Genomic DNA, 13,258 nt, shown 5'->3' with positions numbered 1-13,258 from the left:
CATTCCATTGAATGTCGAAGGTCAAGAGCCACATAAAAGAGCGAAATAATTTAATATTCATGTTTGTTTCTCTCTCTCTCTCTCTCTCTCTTTTTATCTCTCGTACTCTCTTTATTTTACTTTGTTTTATTTCATTTCATTTTATTTTATTTTTTTTTTTTTTATTTTATTTTTATTCATTGTTTCTTCGGACATTTCATAATGTTCTTATTTATTATAATTAATTTTCTCATTATTCTTCTTTTTCTTATTACATTCTCTATAATTTTTCTTCTCTTTTCACTTTTTATTTTGTTATCTCTTTTTTATTTTATATAAACTCGCGTTTTACTTAAAAATTATAAAAATAGTCTATTCATGTGAGAAACAGTATTATTCTTATTTCTTCTTTTTCTTATAACATTCTCTATAATTTTTCTTCTCTTTTCATTTTTTATTTTGTTATCGTATAAACTCGCGTTTTATTTAAAAATTAGAAAAATAGTCTATTCATGTGAGAAATAGTATTCTTCTTATTTCTTTTCTCTCTCTCTCTCTCTCTCTCTCTCTCTCTCTCTCTCTCTCTATTTTTCTCTTTTCCTTCCCTCTTCGCTCGGAGGCTTCTCACTTTCTTTAAAGCACAGTTGTACCAGCCTCGTAATTACTGTCGCCGAGTAATTAGACGCTTACCCAGGACTAGCTCGGTTCATTTCCCAGATGAGTAAAAGAGGGAACGCTTTCTTTAATTACGCCGTGGTTAATTGATTTAATGAAAAAAAAAGTCGGTATGGAGGATGGACGATGGATAAATAGTCGATTGAAATGTTAATATGAAAATTATTTATTTGTCGATCTTAAAAAAAAAAAAAGAAACAAATTTTATCTTATTATTATTGGACATAATAGTATGTATCTGATTAATTATCTTCGTTAATATTCGATGATTCGGATTGATCGAGAAAAATTAAATTATTTCCTTTTTCTTTTTTTTTTTTTTCGACGCAATTCGAGGCGATATTGCAAAAAATAAAAAAATAAGAAATATAACGAAGAATAAAAAATAAAAACAATAAATAAAAAAGATATGACAAACCAATAAGGAATATAATAAAATAGGATATAATAAAATTAAATCCATATATTTATTTATTTTTTTAATTTTGTAAATTAAATCAAAAATTAACTTTTTCTTTTCTTTTTTTTTTGTAACCTTAGTTTCCTGCTTCGTCCTTTTTGGAAACGAATAGTGTTGTAAAATAGTTTATAATATTGTACACATTGGAACGATCGTGCATGGCAATAATGATTTCGGGTGAGGAAAGGTTCAACCGTGAACTTTAACACGACTATGCATTCTTTCTGTCTCTCTCTCTCTCTCTCTCTCTCTCTCTCTCTCTTTCTTTCTCTATCTATTTCTCTCTATCTCTTTATCTTCGTGTTATGCTGGCGCCCACATATCGTTGAGTTACGAACACAATGGAATATCCTCTAGTATATGAAAGTTTGAAATTTGTAGAGGTAACTTGAACTTGAGAACGGACTTATATCATCGTAGTATGCACTTTAGAATTTGCTTTCTTCTTTCTTCTTTCTTCTTTTTGTTTTTTCTTCCACTTTTTCGAATCTCATCTATCATCTCGTACAAGCTTTCATTTTATCTCGAATTATTTACAAAATTACCGTGTAACTGTCGACGAACGGAATCAATCTAATGGACTTAAAAAAAAAAAAATGAATATAAAAAAAGATCTACCCTTATCTAAGAACGAAAATTGATTAATAAAACAATTATATTTCTATCTTAAAAGAAAAAAAAAAAAAAAGAAAAATGGAACGATTCACGGTCATTGATAATTCTATAGGTACTTTAAATTGAACGTACGAATCTTGTAGTATTTTAATTTCTCATGAAAATAAAAAAAATAAAAAAATAAAAAAATTTCAAACTCGTTAAAACATATAAAATCAAAATATATAACGATTAAAATCTAAATCATACGATGTATCGTATCGTACGTGAGACGATATTAAATAACGATTAGTTTTAATACATGCATTCATACAAATATTTATTTATTTAATAATTGATTCGGATCGATGAAGAGTTAGACTGCATTTTTAGGACGCGATTATAATATAAAAAAATAAGATACAAACGTAAAAAATATTTATCTCTATAATATTTACATAAGAAATATATATCTAGAAGCATTTATTTATTTAATAATTAGTATAATAACTTTTTTCCGTAAATATTTATAAACTATATGGAACTATTGGATTAGAAATGAATACATGCATTACACTTAATGCATAATACAATACATATTTACTAATTATTTTTTTCACACAAAAATTTATAAATTGTATTAGAAATGAACATACACGCACGCACGCACGCATATGTATATCTATATCGATCAGAATCGATTGGAAAGTTAGGAAAAGTGAAGATGAGAGATCGAACAACTATTACTGGTGAATATGTTGTAGCAGTGTCCTTGAAAATGTTGAAGCCAAAGGCGTAATCTTTAACTAGTGCAAATCGGTGTATCGTTTACTCACCGGAAGCCGCTCCTATGTACGAGAGATAACATCTCCCCTCTAGAAGCTCTCTTTTTCTTTCTTCTCTCTCTCTCTCTCTTTTTCTTTTTCTCTTTCTCTTTTTCACTCTTTCTTAACAAGAAAGCTCCTCCTTTCGTTTCGGAGTTCGTTGAACCCTATCTCGACCGATCTCTTTCTATTATCTATTCTCTTTGTAATTACTTATTATAACGAAGAGACATCAGCCACGTTAATTAACACCATTCGTTTCCTGTCTATTGTCATATGAAAAATAAGAACAGAATTTATTCCTTGTTTTTTTTTTCTTTTTTTTTTCTCTCCTTTGTTATTATTATTATTATTATTTTCTTACATATATACATACATATATATATATATATATATATATATATATATATATAAAATACACACATACATGTTATAATATAATACAATGTTCAAAAAGTTTCGTTTCGGTGAAAAGAATTAAAGCGACTTGTTATTTCGAACAATGATAATGATTATGATGACGACGATAGCAATAATAATAATAACAACGATGATTTATATATGATTTTACAAAAGAAAGAGAGAAACAAGAAAAAGACGAGAGAAAAAGAGTAGAAATATTGCAAAATAACGTCGAGCAGGCTGACACGAGATTTCTACGAAACCATTTCTCCTGAGAGCCGTCGTCTTTCTAACGAGAGAAATAGAAAGAGAGAGAAAGAGAAAGAGAAAGAAAGAGAGAGAGAGAGAATCTTTTTAGCGTGGGTGCAAAGCGAGCTTTTATCCCTTCACCATAACGCCCACGACGATTATCAGCTCGAGGAGAGACGCGACGACGATAAAATCCCATGGCGAGCAACAAATTAACGTCCTCTTCATCCTTCCTCCTCTTTCTCCTCTTTCTCCTCTTCTACCTCCTCCTAACGCCCGTCTACTCAACCTCCCACCCTCAACTTCCTCTCCTCAACCCTCTTCAGCCCTCTTCGAATTATATCTCTTATCCTTTTCGTAAACTTATAGTTTACTTTCTTTATCTTTCTCTATTTCGTACTTTCTCTCTTTCTCTATGTATGTCTGTGTCTGTGTCTGTGTCTGTGTCTGTGTCTGTTTGTCTGTCTGTCTGTGTGTGTGCATGCGTGCGTGCATTTTGCTTAAATTTTTTTTCATACATGATTTTTCACAAAAAAAAAGAACAAAGCAGGAAAAAAAAACAGAATATTTTAAACATTTACGAGCTTAACAAAAAAAAAAAAAAAAGACATTCCGCTTCTTCATACTTCGTTTTTCTCTTCCTTCTTCTTCTTCTTCTTTTTTTTTTATATTTTATAAAGAAGAGAACGTGTTCTATTCATTCTTTTTATTTTTATAATTCTCTTGATCTTTTCCCCTTTCTATCCATCGCATAAATATCAATAGAAAGAGGAAGAGAGAAATACAGATTTGGTTCTAGCTTCTATGATTTTCTTTCTTCTTTCTTTTCTTTACGTTTCTTTTTTGAAACAGAAGAAGAGGCGTCGTCTTTGAATGGAGGCGGACAGGATCTCTCTCTCTCTCTCTCTCTCTCTCTCATTTTTTTCTATTTTTTTCTTTCTTTCTTTCTTCTTTTTTTTTTTTTTGAAGTTCATCGAGAAGACAAGACTCTTGCTTGTGCGTAGGCAAGTGTTCACTCCTTATAAGAGTGACACGCGCGTGTGCAACGAGCCGGGCCATTATTATGCGGATGATTACCAGTGCGGGGGCTTTCTTCTCCTCCTCCTCCTCCTCCTCCTCCTCCTCCTCAACCTCCTCAATCTCCTCAACCTCCTCCTCTTCCTCCTCCTTCTCTTCTTTCTTCTGCTTCTCCTCTTTCTTCGGTTGCATCGAGAAAATATCCAAGCCAAGCCATAGCACTTATATTTTCTAGGGCGAGATAGGTGAGACGAGGGGAAAAGAGAAAAGGACGATTACTATCGATCGTAGTTGAATCACGAAGGTGTTCCTTTATTGATCATCTTCTGGCGATTCTAATTCGATCGAATTATAATCACGAACAAGATTTTACCGTGAATAATCTCTCTCTTTTTTTTTTTTTTTTAATATTCTTATTCTTTTCTTTCTTTTTTACAAATTTTGTTCTTAAAATATTTCAATAATTATGTGTGTGTGTGCGTATATATATATATGTATGTGTGTATGTATAATTTATTATTATATATGTATAAAATGCAATATTAAATATATATATATGATTTATTATTATATAAATAGAGAATATTATTATTATATTCACGAGACATTGATTCGTAAGATAGTATAAGAAAAATTGGAAAGATAATTTTTCAATTTTTCTTTCATTTATTTATTTTCTGATACATTTTCTCATATCTGTTATGAAAAATGGAAAAATGAAAAAAGAAGAAAGAAAAAATTAAAAAAGAAAAAAAAAAGGAAAATGCATCGAACATTTTTCTTCCGATCGATAATATCTACAAAGATTCTAATCTAGAAGAAATAAATATTACATTTCAATGAAATAAATAATCGTTCGATCGGATGAAGCTAATCGTTGCTTTTTTTTTTATCTGCCATTAAGGACAACGTAATTACAGATAATTGTAGATGATTATTATTTTATTATTTTTAAATTGACGAAAAATTTACTTACGATTCGAGAGTGAGTATAAGTATCTATCATTAGTGGCAAGTGATCACCGCTGACACAAAAGCCTCGTTTTCTCTCAACTATCCCGTTTTGATGGTCGCTATTACTACTGAGACTACTGAGAAACGATTTATCACGAATCGTTTCTTAAGTATCAACAGACACCACGTGATATAGGAAGAAATCTAACGAGAGAGAGAGAGAGAGAGAGAGGAGGAGGAGAAGGAGGAGGAGGGAGGGTCATCGAAAATTTATTCTCCCGTCGTACTCGATTTCTACTTTTTCTCCGTAAAACTTCGTACATATGTTATATGTACATACATACATACACACACACACACACACACACATAAATGTATCTATATATGTATATAAGTGTGTATTCTACGATAGAATTACAAATTATCGAATAGCTTCGAGGAATACGAAAGCGATGTTTACTTTCTGAAGAAATCCTACGAATTTTGTGTATAGATGCATGTGTGTGGGTGTATGTGTGTTTTATCACGTGATTCACAGAAGAAACACGAATAAATAAAATTCTCGAAAGAAGACATTCTTTCTTACCTTTTATCTCCAAGTATTATATTTTTTTCTTTTTATCGATAATTCACTTGATCTTCTTTGTAATCTGTTAATACTGTAGTATTGCAAATTTCAATGAAAAAAAATTATATATATATATATATAATTAAATATATATATAATATTATATTCTATATATATATATAATAAATTATATATATATATATATGTTATATGTTTTTTAAAATTCTTATTCATACTTGTTTATTTCCTTCTTCTCCTCCTCCTCTTTCTCTTCCACGCCTTTAAAATTAAATGAACAAAGGACGAAGAAAGATGTACGTGGATCACGCCTACGTATCGATAGACACACACGTGCACATAGATATGTGCATATATATACATACATATACGTATATATATATATAACACCAAGAATATGTATATATATATATATTTCTTCTAGATCAGAATATGCGTATCATCTCTCAAAGTAAAACAACGAAAAAAACAATTTATCTTCGATCAGATGAACGATTGATTAATTAATTAATTAATTAATTAATTAATTAATTAATTAATTAACGAAGAACAATGAACTCCTCCGTTTTCCCTTATGACTATTTTCTGTTTCTCTCACGATCGCAACGAAAAAACGTCGTCCTTCGAACGTTGTTGATCGTGTTATCCATATCTCTCTATCGTACGCGATTGGACTTATCTCAATATTATCGGCCACTCAGGTAAACTTCATTTACCTTCTCGTAATTAATTCAACGAAATTAGAAACGAAAACGACTAAGCGATCGATATTTTTTAATAAATTTTCATCATTACCAAAAAAAAAAAAAAAGAAAAACAAGAATAAAGAAAAAAAATTAATTAAAGTACAGCGATGTGTTTAAATAAAAAGAGAGAGGGAGAGAGAAATATAAAAAAGAAGACAAAAAAAGAAAACTCTTGTACTAGTTTCAAAATATATTACTACATTTTTTCTTAATAAATTAATAATAAATTAATACATACATACATACATACATATAAAACATTTAAAAATGACGAGAAGAGAGAATAAACTCTTGGAGTCTTGAACAATACACAACGAATCGTAAAAAAAGAAAAAGAAAAAGAAAAAAAGGTAATAATTAAAAAATATTATTTGTTGCACGTAAACAGCAGTGCGGCGGTAGCAGCAGCAGCGGTGCAGGATCGACGGAGGTTGGTGTGGTGGTGGTCTGCGGTAGCAGCAGTAGCAACGATAACAACAACAGTAACAGAAACAACAACAATAGCAACAGCAACAGCAACAGCAACAGCAACAGCAATAATATCAGCGGTGGTGACGGCGGTGGTGGTGGTGAGCGTGGGGTCGGAGGTGGTGGAGTGGTTGGTGTAAGCAGCGTTGGAAACGGAGGGAACGTCGTGGTTAGCGGTGGTGTTAGTGGCATGGATTGTATGCCCCACCGTCCAGGACCTTTCCATTACCTGATAAACGAGCAAGCCAAATCGTTGGTAGCCCTGCAGGAGTTGCAGAATGAGGTCGGCGCCCTTCTCGAGTTCCGGGACCTCGTCATCGAGACGTTCCCAAACCTCCGGCACAAGATGGCTGCGACGGCGTCGGCGGGTGCGTCCGTGATGTCCTCCAGCCAAAATTCTCACATACCATTGCCTTTGTCGAGTCCATCGTCTAGAAGGGTTAGCGAGTGGGAACCTGGTAAGGTTAGGAGACGTGTCGTACAGAGAGAACAAGCCGAGTCTTCCTCTTCGTTGCCAAGAAGTCGTAGTAATTCTCAGAGCGGCGGTACGAAGAACAACTGTAGCGCTACCGTTCAGGATTCCGGCTTCAGTACGGAGACCTCGTCGAAGGATAGTGCCTCAACGGCGATAGCGCCAAGACCTACCAGTCCACGTCCTTGCGTATTGGACGAGGCCGAGGACGAACTATGGAATCTCCTAGATGTTATACATCGTAAAGGTATCAGGCTGAGAGAGGAGGTCGAATGTCTTCAAGGTCGTCTCGAGAGCGTTACCACGGAGGATTTAGCGTCGAGCGACGTATTGGAAGCGGTTAGGAAGGTAACGCATCTCGATAGCACCGAACATCCAAACGATACCACCGATCTCGAGCTTGAAAAAACGAACGGCAGGGAGTCCCAAGTTAGAGTATTGAGAAGAGAAAAGGAACAACTGTTGGACAAGGTCGCCGAGCTCGAGGCTGAAACTATATCGAGTCGTGCTCGTGCACAAGAATTGCAGACCGAGCTGGCAGCTCTGTCGGCGCTCAAGACTGGTCTCGAGGACAGACTGAAGGCCGAGTTGAACGACTCCGATCTCCTCTTGACTCCCGGTGCACAGAGATTGCAACCGATCGCGCCGGTCGTTTCCACCACGCCTAAAAGTGCCACCGTCGGTAATATTAAGAGCAAATCGTCGGCCTTCGCGTCGGTTTCTAAGACACACAAGAGTCGTTTTCGTACGAGGACCATCGAGAAGAACGTACTTCTCGACGCGGTCGCCCACGTGGACAATGAACGACGTGAAATCGATATCGAGGCAAGCGTGATCGAAAGAAGGGCCAGGTTAGGAGCTTTGGATTCCGTCCTAGTTTCACCTACGAGGGTGACGCACGTCAAGGACGTTGATTCTGGAAAAATCGCGGCTATACTTCGCGAGAGCTCGCCTCTCGAGTTGCAACGGCACCTAATCACAACGACCGTCCATAATCAAGTAAGAACAAGTATCCCGTTCTGTTTTCTTTTACGTTCGTTCGATCGTCTCCACGATCGTTCGATTTACCAATCTTTCTTTCGTCCTTGTCGTAGGTCTTGCAAAAGAGGCTGGACGAGGTACAAAAGAGTACGGAAACTCTTTCGGAACGATTGGACAAGGCTCGTGAGGAGAACGACGATCTCCGATTCCAGGTGTGTATCCTTTACACGTGAAAAGTGTCCTCGTCTCTGACTGTAACGTTTCTTTTCTTCTTTTTTTTTTTTCAAGAATCCTCATTGTTAATCGTAATTCCATGAATTCTTTTAGTTGGAAGAAAGAAACATCGAGTTGGAGGGTACGCGTGCTCGCGTTCGCGTCCTGGAACGGCTTCAGCAACGAGCACCGACGGAAGCAGAGCCCGAAGCTGAAAGCGAACAACCGAGATGCGAACAAAGCGGTCTAGAGCCTGGTAGTAGTACCGAGTCAGCGCGAGATCATCACCAAGCCGTCGAGGTGAAACCGTCGCCACGTCGACGACCTAGTCGTATACCTTTACCCGGTTCAACGGGCAAACCGACGGCACCAAGACCGCCAAGTCATGGTAGAAACGACAGCAGGGAGTCTCTGAAATCCTTGACGAGGCTACCGAGAGATTCGAGTCGTGACAGTCATTGCGGGAAATCGTTATCGAAGACTCGAGACGCCAGCAGGGAGTCTTTAGGGAACAATAATAACAACAATCACAACAACGGCAACAGCAGTAGCAACAACAACAACAACAATAACAACAACAACAACGCTAACAACAACAAAAGCTTATCGAAGAGTACAACCAGCGGTAATAGCAGTAGCAACACAGGGAAGGAGACCAACAGCAGGGATTCCTTGAACAGGTCCCTGCCCCGTAACAATTCCAGCCGAGACTCCTTAAACAAATCCTCCTCGCTGTCCCGTGCGCGTGACTCACTGGAGTCTAGCAATCTAGGCGGGACTAGCAACCCGTCCCCGGGCACGACTCCTCCTCGACGACCGCCCGCTCCTGCGCGTCGTTCCCACAGCCTGGCTCGCGCGGCGACGTCCGTTGATACCGACAACGGCAAGGTACGACCAGTAAAACAATTCTTTTGGAGCAGCTGGCTCAAGTCACCATTATCCAACGGACCGATCTAGTAAAAAGAAAAAGTAACCACAACAACAACAAACAACAACAAACACAGAGGCCAGACGACTGATCCTAATCACGAAACCCTAATCACGATCGCCCGAATCAAACCCTTTCTTCCTTTTCTTCTTCTTTTTCTTCTTCTTTTCATCATTACAATACCATCGATATCGATTTATCTTTTAATTTCTCATTGATCATTCTTCTAGCCGAAAGACAACTCATTTTGGGACGTACTCTCATTGACTAAATCGTATATTATATCTGATCTATTATAAATCATCTATCCTCGATTACGCTCTAATCTCTACTATGCTATCTACTCTATTACTTATTGCTATCACTATTCTTAACTGTAAACATAGAAAGACCACGATACCTATCGTAACGCAAGTTGGTCATATTTATATGCTGAGCGTTTAGCCGCTACTAAACCTTTTTTCTTTCTCTTTATTTTCGAGCACACGGAACGACGCACGAGTCTCCAAATCGTTACACCACCGTAACCTCCTCCTATCTTCCTCTTTTCTTCCTCCTCATCTCCATTCTCCTACAACCAACTCTTTCGTGAAACTTTAAATTCTTTCATCGAATCATGTGATATCGTATCGACATCTTTTTCGACATTCGACATATTTTATTTTCATTTTTATCCTCGTTCATCCCCCTATTTCTCTCTTTCTCTCTTTCTTTCTTTCACTCACATATATTTATCTATCTCTTTCTTTCTCTTTCTCTATTTTTCCTCGATTCTATGTAACACACACGAGAGAAAAACTAGAACAACAACTACAACAATAACAACAACAACTACTACAACAACAACAACAACACCGTACGACGTGATATATATAAACACAGAGACTCGACGGACCGACCCAGTCGACGAGCACGACGACCCACTTCTTCTCGTAAATCGAGAAAGACTTGCCCGAGCCCGAGCCCACCTCTACCTGATACGAACTGAACGAACCTCCTGGAGCTTAGGCGAGAACGTGCATTCGAGCCCGTCCGTCGCCCGTCCGCCGGTCTGAAAATAAGAAAATGGCCCCCCCACTCGCGTGTCTCTGTGCCGCCGGTTTTTTCTCGTAAGTTATGCTTCTTTTATTATCATTTGCTTCGATGCTTCTTCTCTCTATTCCTGGATGTTGGTGAGCTGTAGCCTTATTTATTTACGTTTTTATATATACGCACACGTATATATATATATTTTTTCTCTTTTTCTTCTTCTTCTTCTTTTTCTTTTTTTCATCCCCCTTTACTATCTTTCTAGCCGTAAAAGTAGACATTTCTTCTTCTTCTTCTTCTTCTCATTTTCTTTTTTTTTTTTTTTATTTTTGATTTTTATCTTTTTAATTTTTTTCTTTCACCATCACACGTGTCTTGGAGATTTGGGGCATGTATGCACGTAAAAGGAAAAAGAAAAGAAAAGAAAGATATATATATATATATATATATAAAGAAAAAAATAGAACAACCCCCGTAGAAATCCTTCGCAATCACTATGAAAATCTTTTGAGAGAATTCTTCTTTCTCTCTCTCTCTCTCTCTTTTTTTTCTCTCTCTCTCTCTCTCTCTTTCTCATTCGCTCTCTTTCTCTTTTTCTGTCTGGCCTGTTTTGCTGATACACGTAGATCCAACGTTATTCATTATCGTGCGTGTCTGTGTCGTTTGTTACCTTTGTTAGTTTCCTTTATCTTTTTGTTTTTGTTTTTCTTCTTTGGTCTCATTTTTCTATTTTTTTGTTCTTTTTCTTTTTTTTTATAAAACGGCACGCGATATCGTCGAATGTCGGATTGTCATTTTATCATTCTTCGCGTGGAACGTATCGTACGAAGATTTTTAACGTAGTTAGATCGTACTAATAGCTCGTTACTCCTAATACTAATTTATTTTGATCTTTATTTTTATTTTTTCATCTTCTTTTCTTATTTTTTTTTTTTTTTAAACATAAATCACTCTTTCCCCCACGATCGTGATGGAAAAGTAGTTTTTATTTTCTTTTTATTATTATTACTTATCTACTTATTTATTTTTTTATTTTTATTTTTATTTTTATTATTCCTTTTTTAATTTCATTCATTTGTAACAACGAATAAGATAATTCCATAACGATAAAGATAAATTGATCGGATTGAAAGAAGTCGCGATTATAGATCAATCAAGACTCTGATTATTTCGCTAAGATCATAGTTTATCGATCGTCGACGATCCTAAAAATCAAACGATCAAGACTTCATTATATTCAATCACATTTTATTTCATATGTAGGTTCATCAAAAAGTCATTATCGTTGTTACTTATAGTCTCTTTTAAGTAGAATTGATCTTTCATTTTCGAATTCAATCGTCCACGTTCCTACCACTAGAATTTTTATCTTAACTCTTGTTTCGTTCGCTGAGGTTTCATCTGATTTGCTAACGTTACCTGAGCATATAAAAAAAAAAAACAACAACAATTAAACGAAAAAGCAAAAAAAAAAAACAAGCAAAAAGAAAAGAAAGCTCTACGAAAAAGCTAAGAGAAAGATATTTTGATTTTACGAAAAGAGAACAAAAAGAAGGAAGTAAGAAAACAAATAATGGTAAAAAAAAAAGTCTAAAGAAAAAGGGAATCAAGAAAAGGAAAAAAAAAACAGAAAAATCGAAAAACGTGAATGTATCGATATCACACGCTTATCCGCTTGGCCTTGCCGGTTCTCTCATTCGGTACCACCATGTGTATACATATATATATGTATACACATACACACCCTACCACTGCTACTTCTCTCGTAATCCAGTATTGTTCTCATAATGACAAAACTTATCTCTTGTCTCTTTTGTACACGAGTCATTCTGTGATGATTCGTCGAGTCTTCGCGCGTCATCCTTATCGAGCCTACAATTTCCTACACGCAGCCTGCTCGAGAGACCTGGACGCTTTTTTATACATATATATATTTTTTTATATATATATACAATATATAATATATATAAATACATATATAAAAAATATATATATAATACATACATACCAATACATATTATCTCGCTTTGTAAATCAAGCGGAAACAATATTATAAATAAATAAAAATGGACGATGTTGGTCCAAATGATATTGATATATAATATAAATCTCGTATATTTCACGTATACATAAATATATATATACATGTATCCGTATATATATATATATATATATATACATATATATATATTTATATTTATTATTTCAGACTCATACCGAACCACCAAGTTCCTGGTGTTCGACTAATAGCAGCAGCTTTCGTCACAGCGACTCATCCTTGTATCCAGACTCACTCAATCAAGAAACATCCTCAGTCACCGGCTCAACTCGCGTTGAATTTATACTCGGCTCCTCTGCACGATGTTTCAGGCCAACCTCAACTTGGCCTCATCGATATTTTGACAGCATCGATTCTGCCGACATGATACCCGAGAGTCTGTTAACCGATGAGTTTCCATTACGTTGCGGCGAAGCTATGGCGGAACGTGACTCTCTCGAATGTCATCCACTTTCGAGCGAAGGATGATCGAAAGACGAATTTTAATACGTCGATACATTTTTTTCTCCTTTCCTTTTTCTTCTTTTCTTTCTTCTTCTCTTTCTTCTTTTCTTTTCTTCATCTTTTTATTCTTTTATTTCAAATTTTCTTCTTTTTCTTCATTAATCGTTGAACGTTTTAA

General features: G+C 35.5%; 1 protein-coding gene across 5 annotated transcripts in view; it reads left to right on the top strand.

The window, feature by feature from the left end:
• The window catches only part of LOC127067048 (kinesin-related protein 3), a 52,398-nt gene that overhangs the window by 36,608 nt on the left and 2,532 nt on the right, over positions 1-13,258 (top strand). For 3 of the 5 annotated variants that reach the window (XM_051001524.1, XM_051001523.1, XM_051001526.1), the window contains 4 exons: positions 6,875-8,425; positions 8,521-8,619; positions 8,735-9,508; positions 12,787-13,258. The exon at positions 12,787-13,258 is cut by the window's right edge and continues 2,532 nt beyond it. In XM_051001524.1, the coding sequence (XP_050857481.1) occupies positions 6,875-8,425; positions 8,521-8,619; positions 8,735-9,508; positions 12,787-13,104 (2,742 nt within the window). In that variant the 3' untranslated portion in view covers positions 13,105-13,258. Of the gene's footprint in view, positions 1-6,874; positions 8,426-8,520; positions 8,620-8,734; positions 10,658-12,786 lie in introns of all 5 variants that reach the window. The other 2 variants (XR_007782543.1, XR_007782542.1) reach the window with 2 other exon arrangements.

Source organism: Vespula vulgaris, chromosome 10, assembly GCF_905475345.1.
Source record: "Vespula vulgaris chromosome 10, iyVesVulg1.1, whole genome shotgun sequence".
Classification (NCBI taxonomy): domain Eukaryota; kingdom Metazoa; phylum Arthropoda; class Insecta; order Hymenoptera; family Vespidae; genus Vespula; species Vespula vulgaris.
This window is presented reverse-complemented; position numbering and strand designations above follow the sequence as displayed.